The following is a 14,378-nucleotide window of genomic DNA, read 5'->3' on the forward strand; positions in this document are numbered from 1 at the left end:
AGGAACACAAGCCAAAGTCGCAAACCACCAAGGGCTTAAGCAGGGCGACAGGGCCAGGGAGGGATGGCTCACGCCTGTAATCCTAGCGACTCGCGAGGCTGAGGATCGCAAATTCCCGGCCAGTCTCAGCAACTTATCGGGCCGGCCGTAAGCAATTTAGCGAGACCCTATTTCAAAATTTAAAAAATAAAAAATGTCTGGAGTTGTATGTAGCTCAGTGGTAAAGCGCCCCTGGATTCAATCCCGAGTACCAAAATCCAAAAAAATACTGCGGAGAGCAGGGAATGAAGTTGGGGTTGTGAAATGGGACGCGAACTCTTCTAGTTCTGGCTGAATTCCCTGCCCCTGCTCACCGTACAAGTTTGACTGACCGTCACTTGGCCTCGGGATTAGGAGTGGAGTTGAGCCGAGGACTGCAGAACTCCCACTAGGGGGCGTACCGACACTTTCTGACTCTTCCAGCGCCCGGAACCTCCAGCAGTGTTGTCCTCGCACTCACTCACCCCGCCCGTCCGGGTGCTAGGAGGCTCTGCTACGCGACTGTTAATCCCGGCTGGTCCCGTGGGATCTTGACCCCACCGATTCAGTGCCAGACACTGATAGCATTCACACGACATTCAAGTAATGTGTCCGTCCTAAAGGCTGTGACCAGAGTGCAAAGACATGTTTACCTGGCTAAGGATCAAACCAAGTACACGAATTATGAATGTTTAATTTTGAAAATTATATATTTTCATATGTATCAGAAAATGTATTGATTCAATTCATGAATTCAATTCAAATACAGATGTTGGAATCCTGAGATCTAAAGATTTTAGCACCTTGGTTTCAGGCCAAGGTGAAGCCAGAGGCATGGATTTAGAAGGCTTTCTTTCCAACCCATCAGGAACTCGAGTTTTTTTTTTTTTTTTTTTTTTTTTTTTTAAGAGAGTGAGAGAGGAGAGAGAGAGAGAGAATTTTTAATATTTATTTTTTAGTTCTTGGCGGACACAACATTTTTGTTGGTATGTGAGGTTTTTATGGTCTTTCCTCGGTGACTTTGCTGTGGTCATATTATGACCCTTAGTTGGAGGCAGGGAGAACCCTGAATTCTTTTTTTTTTTTTAATATTTATTTATTTATTTATTTAAATAAATAAATAAACAACATCTTTGTATGTGGTGCTGAGAGGCCACATCCCCAGCCCGAACCGAACCCTGAATTCTTTCCCCTCCCTTTTCATTGTCTGGTGTGCCAGCAGAGGCCATCTGAAATCAGGAAATAACCAAGAACAAAAGCATCCAGGAGATGGGTGAAGAGCAGAGATCCCTCTATGAATAAGAGGGACCAGGGGCAAAGACAAACAGCTAGCTGAGTTGGATCTAGCCCTACCTGGTCCCACTCAGCTAAATGCAGGCAGAGCTGTTCCCAGCCACACATACTGTATGTGAAAGTCATGCAGGTTCCTATGTTCTTACATTTACTTCTTTCAACCATCCTCTGCAGCAGAGCCCTCCCCTGCCAGGTCTTCAGTTTTCTTCTCTCTGAAGTAAAAGTTACCATCTATCTCCAGGGTGGGCTTCCCAGTAAGATGAGCATGGCACTCAAGGCCATTTCAAGGTAGTTGCACAAATGAATGTTTAATTTTGAAAATTATGTATTTTCATGTGTATCAGAAAATGTATTGATTCAATTCATGAATTCTTGAATTGCTGACACTGAAACAAGCATTGAAATGTCTACCTCTAAAAAGTAAGTCACTTTCTAAGTAAAATGAGCCAGACTCCAAAAATCAAGGGTCTAATGTTTTTTCTCATATGCAAAAGGTGGAGTACATGGAGTGGGGAGAGGATGTTGAACATCATAAAGATATAAGGAAGATCAATGGAATAGAAGAAGAAAATAGAGAAGGAGGAGGGATGGGAAAAGGCAAGAAATGCAGAATGAATTTTACAAAATTATGTACATGTATAAATATACCACAGTGAATTCCATCTTTATATTTATCTATAAAGCACCAATTAAAAATAAACAAATGAGCTGGGTGTGGAGGTGCATACCTGTAATCCCAGTGTCTCTGGAGGCTGAGGCTGAAGGGTCATGAATTTGAAGTCAGCCTCAGCAAAAACAAGGCACTAAGCAACTCAGGAGACCTTGTCTCTAAATAGAGTATGAAATAGGGCTGGGGACAGGGCTCAGTGGTCCAGTGCCCCTGAGTTCAATCCTCGGTACCTCAAAAAATTAAAAAAAAAATGAATGAGTGAAAGGAAGACCAGTAGAGGGGAAGGGAGGAGGGACAAGGAGGCACCAGGAACTGAAATGAGTAAACCAAATTTCATGCTTATATGATTTTTGTCAAAATTAACCCAACTATTATGTATAACTATATGCACTAATAAAAAATTAAATTAAAAAGTGAATCACTTTAAAGGAAAAGATTGGCAGTCTAGGTAGTTAACTCTCACTTCTGTCTTGCCCCTACTCCCCCTCTAGGGGTCTCTGTGGAGTCTTTCTAGAGAAGCTGTGAAGTGCATCCCACCCCCATTTCTTGGTCCAAGCTTATATTCCATCACCTTGCAGCAGCTCAGGGCCCTGCCTGAGAGGATGGGAGGAAGCCACTGCCTGCATCTGGACTCTGCAGGGTTGCCCATGATGGGGAAGACTACCTGTTGCAGTGAGGAGGCCCTTCTTCATCACAGGGCAGGAGTGGGCACCCTCTTGCAACTGAGGATGAGACCTGAGGATCCCTTCCAGCATGTGGACGTTACCCCATCCTTTGATTCTTACCTTTTCTCCTTCATGTCTGAAATGGCTGGCTCTGAGGTTTACAGGGACCTGTTGAGCCCTAACTAGCAGACAGCCCAGGACCCCAGTCACCTACTCAGATACCCTCCTATAGCCTTCTTACAGCTTACTTTCCCCAGCTGACCAGCTAGAGGGTCTCCTGACCCTCCACTCGCCTTCTGGCATAGAAAAGTCTGGCCCTTCCCTCACAGAGCCTCAGTTTCCTCATCTATAAGTTATCTCTGATCTGTTCCAAGGTGAGGGACTGGCCAGTCTCTGCCATATGCCTGTTTTTCCTGGGACACTTTTTAATAACCCTTTCTTCACAGTAGCTATTGTGCCATCTTCTAGAAGGAAGGGGGTGGAGATGTCTCTAAGGGATAGGAGAATTTGCCCATGGGCAAGAACACCTGTCACAGACAGGTTAGAGGTTAGGCCACCATTGAGACTCCGCCTAATGATGAGTCTTTAAAGGTGGGGATAAGGCTTGGGAGGAGTGAATCTCAATCCTCTCAGACTCTTTATTAGGTCTGAGGCTCTGGACGCCCTGTCCCACACAGCAAGGTCCCACACAGCCCAGAGCAGCACTGGCTGGCCAGGGTTACCCAGCACCAGACTTCTGAGGGCTGGAGCTGGGGCCGCTCCAGAACAGGACTCTAGTCTCCAGGCTCCGATCCCTGCCGGTCTAGCCCCTCCGGATCTACCTCCCCCACCCAGGCTGCTGCGACAGGGAAAGTTTAGAACAAAAGGCAGCGGGGGGCGGGGCCGGGGCTGGGGCGGACTCGAGGGCGGGACAGAGGCTATAAGGGGCGGTGGCCCGGCGCGGCCCAGCAGGCCCAGCAGCCCCGGGGCGGATGGCACGGGCCGCCGGGTACCGAGGCGCGGACCCACCCGCGCTCCTGTTCCCGCTACTGCTGCTGCTGCTGCTTTTGCCGCCGCCGCTGCTGGCCCGGGCCAAGCCGCTGGTGAGTGCCCGTCACCGGCCTGCTGCTCATCCCCAAGGGAAGACCAGGCACGCGATGGGCTCACCGGCCGAGCTGGACTCATGGGGACGCCCGGGTGGGCTGGCGCAGCCGGTACCTGAAACGCCTTCTGGGTCTCCGTGGGTATAATAATGAGCTTCCCGTCCCTAGAGGTATGCAAGTGGAACCTGCGCCGGGATCGCTCAGGCTGGTGGGGCGGGAGTCGGCGCTGGACTCACGCCCCCTCCCAGCTTGGCGACCTGCTCCCAGCCGCGAATGCTGGGGTGTGTGTTGGGAGAGCAGCAAAGGAAGTGGTTACAGGGCCCCCTATTCATTCCAGGGACAAAGCCAGCAGGTCTCAGGCAGTTGTCAGCTTCCAGGTGTGTGGCCACTGAAAGCCGGCCTGCAGGTGTGCAGTGGAAGGAAGATACTGAAAGAGTTGGGGAGGGGAGAGACTTCTCTGGGGAAAATGGAGTGTGAGCCTGGAGAAGATGCCTCCCTCTGGTCACCTGCATGAGGCAGGTTTGGGAGAATTAGAAGTGACAGCGTGTGTGATCTTTCAATGGGGGTCAGAAAGAAAGGGGTACCATGAGTGATTGAGATCCTCAGAGAGTAATGGATGGGGAGAAAAAGGAAAAGTATGAAATATGTGTTTGGGAGAGAAGAAAATCCAGGTAAGAGAGCAAAGCTGTGTAAAGAAAGTGGTGGTGGTGTGTGTGTGTGGGGGGGGACAGGCAGGGCTTAGAGCCAGAGTCTGGACCACTTCAGACCCACAGGGCCCTAGGTATCTATCTGGTCTACTGGCTGGGCAGCTGAGGCATCCAGATAGCTTGGCCAGAGATAAGAGCAGGAGGATGTGACAGGCAGGCATCCTGGGATTTAAGGCTTTGTCCAGCCACACTGGCTTTGCCTGGGCCAGTCTTGCCTGGTTCTGGCTATGAGAGTGGAAGGGCATGGAAAGATGGGGTACAATGGGTAGAGGGTAGATCTGTCTGGAGATCTTGCATCTTCCCCAGCCCTCCTCCGTCCCCTGGGTAGCAACTGAACCTACGGGTTCAAGAATTGGAGAGATTTGAACCATGTGATCCTGAGTCCTCTTCCCCTTCAGAACCTCACCCGCTCCATCTGTAATGGGGAAGGGGGTAGGAGGGGTAATAGTGCCTACTATTGAGGATTAAATGAGGTAATGTCAGGCACACTGAAGCCACTCTGTCACCTGTAACTGTCACTGTGATGTTTGTGCATGGGGTAGCATTGGGGTTGGGGGCCAGGTGGAGTCTGAGCTGGATTATTGTCTATTGCTACTGACATACTTGGAGCATTTGGGGTCACCTCCAATGTGTTTTTCCCTAGGCTTCCTTCAGCAGGGCCAGGAGATTTCTGTAAATATTTATCTGTCCCTGTTCCCAGCTTTCAGGGCTGATTAAAGCCCTGCCTGCAACTTAGTGGAACAAAGCTGCCTACCTTCCTAAAACCAGGAGAGAGGTGGGAAGATGGCTCATTAGGCAGAAGCAAAAAGAAGACGATCCTGCCTGTCAAGTGGCTGTGTGCCGTAGGCAGGTTGCTTGGCCTCTGGGACCCTCAGATGGGTCTGATGTTTCAGAGAATGGCCTGATACGCTTTCCTGTCTTCCTCACAGTGTAACACAGTGCTCTCTTCTCAAAATCACCTCTTACTAACAGCAGAAAACATAGCTGTGCTTAATTAAACCAATTAGAAAGCAAACTGGGGTCAAGAGAAGAACACAACTAACCTGGCCTTAACCAGTGGTTTCCTAGTCTAGGGTCCTCCCTTATCTCCCCTCCACCATTTTGTGGATTAGAAGTTGACCAGGCACTGTCCTTGAGTCTCTAAGCTCCACCAGAAAACTGGGTCAGCCAAGAAATTCCTTGAGTGTGTCTGAGGCTGTGGGTTGGTGGCTGTCAGAACAGAGAAGGGTGGGGCAGAGTGAGCCAAGCACCTAGCACAGGGAAGCCCAAAGGAGCTAAGAATGAGGGAATGCACTAGAAGCAGAAATTTCTCAGGTATGTGGGTTTGGGAGATAAGCCAAGAGCTGGGGGTAGGAGTTGGAAGTACTGGAAGGGAGAAGACACGAGTCCTGGTCTGCGACCAGCTCTTGCCTGACTTGCTTTGTGACTCTGAAAAAAAAGACCTTGACCTCTCTGGGCTCTGTTTCATCTTCCAAGAAAAGAGGTAAGGGCTGGTCCCCAAACTCCCCAAGGCTGTAGATAAGGCTGCAGGTGGTCTGTGCCCACCTTATGCTGGATGACAATAGTCCTGGAGGATAGAGAATTTGGGGAGAACAAATTCCCAAGTATGGGAGGGAAGGGCCTCAGAAGCAGAGAATGGGGCCAGAAGCTGCAGTGGATATTACAGAAGGATGTCACTTAGCTCTTTGGTGCCATCCCCCATTTGAGGGATGGGGAAAGCTAAAAGAAGACAGTGACTTGTTTAGGGTTGTCTGACCATGGTCTTGGTTCCTCATGAGAGAAGGAGTGGAAGGGACAGGGTATATGGGGTATATACATCAATTATTGTCCCTCTCTTCATGGCTAGCTATATCAGGCTTCACTGGGCAGCAGAGGAGAGAGATTTCTAGCATAAACTGAGCTGACAGGCTGAACTCTCAGGTTGTTAGAGGTTCTCAGGGAGGGCCCCCACACCCTGCTAGGGTTGACAGAAAGAATCTGTTTCTCCCCTAGATAGGCCAAATAGGAGCAGGTCCTTGCAGCTAGTCACACAGACCTGGGGTCTACATTTTCAGGGTGAGACCTTGGATTGGTATCATGCCCATCTTAGAGTAGAGTGGAAGATTCAATGAGTAGAAGATTCAATGAGCCCATATGCAGAGTGCCTGGGAAATAGCAAGTACTTAATAATTTTCCATTTTTCTGTTACTAGGTGAGGTCAGCCAGGGTTCCTCCTCCAGGGGACAGATGATTCAACCCTCAAGAACAAAGCAGACAGCAAGGGAGGGAAGCCGATTGAGAGCACAGAGGGTCCACTCCCTGCCAGCTATTATCTGAGCAAGCTGCTCCATCTCCTTGTTTGAGAAATGGGGATGATGACAGTGGAGTTGATAAGAGTTCCATCAGGGACTAAGAGCAGGTCAGTGTAGCTATAGGCAGGGTACTGGTCCACCACAGTAATAAGTACTTATTAAAAGTAAGTCCAGAATCAGGCGAGACCTACCACTTTGACTGTGTTGTACAAGGTAAATAAGTTCAAAACTTAATTACTTATTATTAATTGCTCACATCTAAAGTAGCTCCAAGTACCCCGGATGGTTCAGAAGGGCCTTTTTTTGCTGGAGTGTCCTTGGGAGTTGAATCCTCAGCTCTGGAATGGGGAGCTTGAAAGGCTGGTACCCTGATCAGAGCTCTGGGTGCCTGGAGTGTGGGAGAGCTGCCAGAGGCTGAGGCTGAAGGCGGAGACTGAGTAGTCAGGCTCCCACCCCAAATATGGCTGTGGGGAGGCTGCAGCTGCTTCAGTCAGACAGGCCCAGACCAGACAGGTGCTGAATGTCTCAGTAAACAACACAGCTTCATCTTCTCCTCCAGCCCAGGAAGTAGACCTGTTTTTTGTGCAGTGTTTGGAGCCAGGCCCTGACCTGGGACACCAAGGTCTTCATTTAGCCACCATGCCCTTGCTGGGTGACCTTGCAGGGTCTCCCAGCCTCTCTGAGTTTCTGCTTTTCTCATGCATGAGAACTGTGACTTCTGCAATGGGGACTCTCAGAGGGTAAGAGGATGCAGCTCAGGTCAAAATTGCCATCTGTGGTCCTGGGGGTTTGACACAGATGGGGCTGGATATCTGGTATCCGGCTGTTTCCACCCTCCCTGCATGAAACGGGTAGGCAGATCACATATCTATCTCCCACTGTGTGTCTCAACCTGGCAGAGTGTGAGCAAAACCAACTCTGCTAGGAATCAGATGTCAGGGGGGCTGGGAGTATAGCTCAGTGATAAAGCATATGAATGTGAGACCCTGAATTCAATCTCCATCATGCCCAGCAAAAAAAAAAAAAAAAAAAAAGGAAATCAGTCCTCAGTTACCAGGTGCCCTTACCAGGTATCCAGGCCTCTGGTAAGTACTCTATATCCATCATCTTATTTCACCTTTAGATCAACCCTGGAGAGGGGATTATCACCCCATTTGTCAGGTAAACAAATAAAGGCCACAGTGCAAGGATGCTGGGAGAGAGAGGAGGGGACATCCTGGGCATCCTGTTATTTGCATAACAGGACAAGGTGTGTGTCTTTGCTCAATTAACACCAGAAGAAAGGGAGAGCAATCAGTTTGCTGGGTGAGGAAAGAGCATTGGGGGAAGCAGAAGGAGTTTGCCTAATATTTCCTAGAAGCTTTTTGGTTCTATTCCAGGTGTAAATGGAGATTGCAGTTAGGGGCTCACAGGCTCATGGTCCCCCAAATTTAGTGTGCCCCTATCCAGACTTCACTGACCTGAGCAGGGATTGGTGACAGGCAGCCCAGGGCTCTCCAGGAAGGGAGGATGAGAAAGCTCGATGCCTTGGAACAAGATGTCAGGAAACCATACAATCAGCCAGGGCCAAAGGACCCTGCTCTCTATGCCAACACCCCTCCTAGCCCTCACTCTTCACACTGTGCACAGATGCTGTACACTACTGTGCTGATGAGCCTCACCTTTAGCTATGGGCCATGAGCACCTATGGTCTGACCTGGCTCTTGCATCCTCTTTCTTGCCCAGGATACCTACCACCACCACCACCCTGTAAGAAGAGGGCCGCAGATTCAGCATGCAGCTCTACCTAGTAGCCTGGCACCTGCCCTGGCCACCCAGGAGGCCTTCCCACCTGCCAATAGCCCCAGACCTCCTCGCTGTGGTGTGCCTGACCCACCAGATGGGCTGAATGCCCGTAATCGACAGAAGCGCTTTGTGTTGTCTGGAGGACGCTGGGAGAAGACAGACCTCACCTACAGGTAGAGGCCAGAGGCCACCAGAGCAGGACTTTGTGTCCATGTGAGAACCTATCATCCTGTTTCACAAGACACACACCAGGACTAGATCTACATAGTTAACAGATTTGTTTACCCACTGATCCCAGTCATCCTTGGACCAAAACTCTTTGACACCCCAGTTCAGACACACACACAGTCTGATACCCTCCCATTGAACAGGGGTGAGTCATCTGTCATCCCCCCCAAAGAATCTCAGCACATGCCTGGGATGGGTGTTCAGTCTCCCAGGCAGGCTTTACTGGGGACTGTAAAGGCCAGGCCTGAGACTCCATGGTGTATGAGACAGAGTCACAGCCTGGTCCTCCCTGGGAGGTGGTTATTCAAATCTACCCTCATAATTTAGGCCTCATACAGGTGGAAAACATGGTGAGCAGGGACAGTAATAGAAGGCTCCTCAATGGGTGATATGGAAGGCCTCTGGGCAGGTGATAGTGGGCTGAGATTTAGCCTGAGAGAGAATGATCTAGTGACATACAGCATTGGAGCTGAGATTGTGGAGGCCTTGAGTACTCCCTGGGTGGGGAACTGGGAACCAAGACAGGGCTCAAAAGCCCAGGGTCTCCCCCATAGTGAATAGCATTGGTAGGTCTTGGGACCTACCAATTTTTTTTGTATTATTTCTACCAAATGTAGAAACCTGTATATATCTAAGTACTCACAGACACATACAAAGATGTACCCACATGGCCAGGGAGACCAGTTGGTTGCACCTAAGGCTCAGAGCATACCTGGGCTTTCAACCTAGAGTACACTCACCCCCTGAGCATCCAGGGGCAACTCTTGGCTCCTCAGGCATCAGGAGCTTCTCTGCCCCAGGCCCAGGCCCCTCCACCTCCCCCCAGGATCCTCCGGTTCCCATGGCAGCTGGTACGGGAGCAGGTACGGCAGACTGTGGCGGAGGCCCTACAGGTATGGAGTGAGGTGACGCCACTTACCTTCACTGAGGTTCATGAGGGCCATGCTGACATCATGATTGACTTCACCAGGTAAGTGTGCAGCATAGGACCCCTGAGGGGAAAAACCCTACTTCCAGCAGCCACTGACTCTATCCCCACCCACCCACAGGTACTGGCATGGGGACAACTTGCCATTTGATGGGCCTGGAGGTATCCTGGCCCATGCCTTCTTCCCCAAAACTCACCGAGAAGGGGATGTCCACTTCGACTATGATGAGACCTGGACTATTGGGGACAACCAGGGTATGGGCTGGAGACCCGTTTTCCAGATGGAGCAAATGGAGACCAGAGAGAATGGGCACCTACCATGGACCCAAGCTCAGGTCCAGAGCTTTGGTAACTGGTGATTGAAGGTGGGGGATTACTAATCTACCTCCCTTTTCCAGGCACTGACCTGCTACAAGTGGCAGCTCATGAATTTGGCCATGTGCTGGGGCTGCAACACACAACAGCAGCTAAAGCCCTTATGTCCCCTTTCTACACCTTCCGCTACCCACTGAGCCTCAGCCCAGATGACCGTAGGGGCATCCAGCATCTATATGGCCAGCCCCGGCGGGCCCCCACCTCCCAGGCCTCAGCTCTAGGTCCCCGGCCTGGGATAGACACCAATGAGATTGCACCAGTGGAGGTGAGACTCAGGAGGGTGGAAAGTCAGGAGTGAGACCCCGCTAGCCTCTGAAGCTCCAGTATGACCTCTTTTCTGATCCCTCTATTTTGCCCCAGCCGGAAGTTCCACCTGATGCCTGTGAGGCCTCCTTTGATGCAGTCTCCACTATCCGGGGAGAGCTTTTTTTCTTTAAGGCAGGCTTTGTGTGGAGGCTGCGCAGTGGCCGACTGCAGCCTGGGTACCCTGCATTGGCTTCTCGCCACTGGCAGGGACTACCAAGCCCTGTGGATGCTGCCTTTGAGGATGCTCAGGGCCACATTTGGTTCTTCCAAGGTGAGTATGGATTGGGAGTCAGCTCAAGTGACCTCCTATCATCAGGAATGTCATGGCCAAGGGTAGCAACAGACAGTTCCCCAGAGACATAATTGGTAGGGAGATGATGCCCAGAAGACTCAGGGCCAAGGGATAAGCATGGATCACTCATCAAGCACAGCTGGGAGGCTCCCAAAGAAGGTAGCAACTGAGATCAGAATAGCATTGAAAGTTATTGCACATGCACGTTGGTGCACTCGACCCTCAAAGTGACCCTATGAGGTGGAATTCTAGGGATGGGGCCTCTGGAACACTTACATGATGAAGTGACTCACTTGAGAGCACAGCTTGAAAAAGGCAGAGGAAGAATTTGATCCAGGTCTGGTGACTCTGAAGCCCATGCTTTCAGCTTTCAACTAGCAGAGATGAGAGCCTGGAACATTCCAGGTGGCAGGATTTCATAAACAAAAGCACAGAATGGGAAACTCCATGTGGGTTCCTAGACAGCCAGGACCTGCTGTGACAGGGCTGGGTCCCAGGGAGTGGTCAACAGGCATTTGTGACAGGCAACTAAATGCTGGGGGATACAGCAGGAACCTAGGTAGCCCTCTGCTGAGTAGAATAACCTTCCCCATGTGCTCTTTTAAAGACTCTTCACTGCCCTACTTATCTCAGCTGGGTTCCAACATCCCTCTGAGGCTGGGAATGCTGAGCAGACATAATTGGCTCACATATTTTATGGAAAAGGAAACTGAGTCTGGGAGAGTCTGTGGTGGTGACCTAGAAGGTACACAGTGGTTGGGCGTGGTCACAGTAGCTTGATAGCTCCTTGCAGCCTTCCCTCTCTGCAGGTGCTCAGTACTGGGTATATGACGGTGAGAAGCCTGTCCTGGGTCCTGCACCCCTCTCAGAGCTGGGCCTGGTGGGGTCCCCAATCCATGCTGCCTTGGTCTGGGGTCCTGAGAAGAACAAGATCTACTTCTTCCGAGGTGGGGACTACTGGCGTTTCCATCCCAACATTCGGCGTGTGGACAGTCCTGTGCCACGTCGGGCCACTGATTGGCGAGGGGTGCCTTCTGAGATTGACGCTGCCTTCCAGGATGCTGATGGTGTGTTGTGGGTAGGATAGCTGGTGGGAGGTGGGTGCAGCAGTTGCATCCCCCATCTGGTGGCAGTTAAACCTCGTCACACCCACTTCAAGAGGCCCAGCTCTTTACCTCTGTCTCCCCACATCTTACCCCCTCCTGGTGGCCAGCCATTGATAGACCCTGTGTTGCAAATGAAGAGACTGAGTACCAGAGCAGTGCAAGGACTTGCCCAGATCCTTTGGTCACAGTTAGTAAACAAGGGTAGAGGATTTAGCCCAGTGGTAGAGCACTTACCTGTGGTAAGCAAGTCCTAGGTTTGATCCCCAACACTGCAAAATGAATGAATGAATGATCACTGTACACTGAGGACTAAGAATGCTCTAAGCATAACACCAAGCTCCTTCCGTGTCTCTTCCAATGCTCAGATGAGCCCTCTCATGTAACACCTCTTATGAACCCACTTTTCAGAGAGGCTCATGCAATGAGGTCCCTAACCAGGGCCACTCAGATAGACAGTGTAGAGCCAGCACTCCAATCCTACCACTGGGAAACTTTCAGTAGGACTAGAGCCAGTTTGGAACTCAAAAATCTAGTACTATCTCACTTGACTGCCCTCTCTTTGCTTCTTTGTTCCCCCACTTTGGGACCCAGTGGGAGAGCTGTTGGGTTGGCCTCAGGCTCTGGGACTCCATCATGTCTCTGTGTAGTCTGGTTGGCAGGTGTGGAAGTAAGATGACCAGGTAAGTGAGAGGAGAAGGACAGGTAGGAATTGGGTTCTAAGACTCCTTGCACCTATCAGGCTGGACTAGACTCTTGTGTAGCTGGAAGCATTCCCTGGAGAGAAATGAATGTTCTGAAACTGAAAGACTGGCTCTGGAACCTTCAGGTTTCAAGGAACTTAACAGTATCCAAGGCCTGTCTTCCCCAAGCCTGTACTTGGGCACAGCCTGACAGGCAGACACAGGGCCCTCTATCCACTTTCCCAGGCCTGATCTTCTTTTCTCTTCAGGCTATGCCTACTTCCTGCGTGGTCGACTCTACTGGAAGTTTGATCCTGTGAAGGTGAAGGCTTTGGATGGCTTCCCCCGTCTAGTGGGCCCTGACTTCTTCAGCTGTGCTGAGACTGTCAACACTTTCCGCTGAAGCCCTCAGGGGCTCTGATTCCTGCCAGACCAACACCACTTATATCAGGATATAGACCCACAGCCATCTTTGTGTCTCAGGGCACCAGAATGGGACAGAGCTATGTTTACTCAGGGGGGGTGGGATGGGGGTGCAACCACCATGACAACTGCAGAGAAGCACCATGCGGGTCATGGTCACCTGCCAGCAACTGTCTCAGACTGGGCAAGGAGGCATTACTTAAAAGTGAGGGAGATCTTGGGGCTGGCCTTGGTCAAACCTGGCTGCCCAGTGTTTTCATCTCTGCCCCTCAGGGTAGGACCTTGGCAGAGATGGGGGGAACTACAGCATCCTCACTCTATGCCTTCCTGTCAGGCTATGCTCAAGCATGGGAGATGCCTGCAGGATTCTGGTACTGGAACTGGGGGATGCTAGGAGCTCTGTGGCTTTCTACCCTGGTCAACCAACTGGGCCTTGGGGCAAGACCCTTTCCTGAGAAGTCAGCTCTGGGTAGATGCTTGGATCTGGATGCATTCTTGTTGATGAGTCAAGAGATCTGTTCTCCAGGATGCAGGCTAAAAGGTCCAGTCAGCTGGGAAGGGGGCTGCTTCCTCCTGGAGACCAGGAGCCTTAGAGGCCCCAACATACCTCAATTCTATCCCTGGCCGGGTGGTTCTGAAGCCCTCATCCAAATACTGGTATCCTCCAAAGCCATGTAAATGTGTGTACAGTGTACAAAGGTTTTTTGTTTGTTTCTTCTTTTTTTTTTTTTTTTTTTTTTTTTACTAAGGACTGTCATTAAACAGGATTGTTTTCTAATTACCAGCCTGCTCTCTTTGTGACAGTGTTTCTTTGGGTTGGCCTTGTCTTAGGAGTCAGAATTGAAACCCCTTCCCCCAAGCCTCCTATCCTTGGGGCTGGGCACAATGCTCAGGGCTCCTTCTGCTCCATTCCTCCATTATTTTTGGAAGAACACCTGCAGTGGCTTCTTAACTAGTTCCCTGCTTCCCCACTGACCCCTGCAGTTCAGGCTCCAAAGTGGCAGTCCTTTTATCTAATGCCACAACCCACTCCTATTCTAAACTACTTTGGTTCCCACTGCTGTGAAAACACAGAACAAAACGTAGTTATCATGGCCCTTCCCAGTTTTCCTGCATCTCCTTTCACTGTTTTCCAGTCCCACTTGTCTTCCTCATAGTAGTATCTATTACAGCTGCAATTTTATTAGACTGAACTGTATAAAATCGTCACTAGTGGGCTGTTTTTGACTTCATGCCATTACTGCTGTATGGTTGCTGTGACACTCTCTTAATGTTGCCCCCACTCCCTTTAGGCTATAAGTGCTACAGGACAGAGCCCCAGGGCAGGGCTGGACTTGTTGTAAGAACAAAGCACAGAGCAAAGGAGGGAATGGAGGTGTACCCACCCCTCTCCAACGTTCATCTAATGCACCAGCCAAACCAAATAACACCTGGGTCTTTGAATATTGCCAAACTCCAAAGCCTTTGCCCAACCCAGCCCCCACCCATTGTTGCCATTCTGCCCATCCCCGAAGCCAAAGGAACAACTG

At 50.5% G+C, this 14,378-nt stretch overlaps 1 protein-coding gene across 3 annotated transcripts; it reads left to right on the forward strand.

The window, feature by feature from the left end:
• The first annotated feature begins 3,092 nt into the window (after positions 1–3,092).
• MMP11 (matrix metallopeptidase 11) lies at positions 3,093–13,592 on the forward strand. Of its 3 annotated transcripts, XM_081283570.1 has the most exons (9): positions 3,093–3,728; positions 8,452–8,684; positions 9,566–9,709; positions 9,789–9,922; positions 10,066–10,307; positions 10,403–10,619; positions 11,248–11,385; positions 11,588–11,707; positions 12,696–13,592. In XM_081283570.1, exons 1-9 carry the CDS (start codon positions 3,618–3,620, stop codon positions 12,827–12,829), a joined length of 1,473 nt encoding a protein of 490 aa, XP_081139696.1. In that variant the 5' UTR covers positions 3,093–3,617; the 3' UTR covers positions 12,830–13,592. The 3 variants fall into 3 exon arrangements, with proteins under 3 accessions (XP_081139696.1, XP_081139697.1, XP_081139695.1); XM_081283571.1 differs by lacking the exon at positions 11,248–11,385 and having other exon boundaries at positions 3,099–3,728; XM_081283569.1 differs by lacking the exon at positions 11,248–11,385 and having other exon boundaries at positions 3,102–3,728; positions 11,450–11,707.
• The last annotated feature ends 786 nt before the right edge of the window (positions 13,593–14,378 follow it).

This window comes from Spermophilus citellus, assembly GCF_964194105.1.
Source record: "Spermophilus citellus genome assembly, chromosome: 3".
NCBI lineage: Eukaryota > Metazoa > Chordata > Mammalia > Rodentia > Sciuridae > Spermophilus > Spermophilus citellus.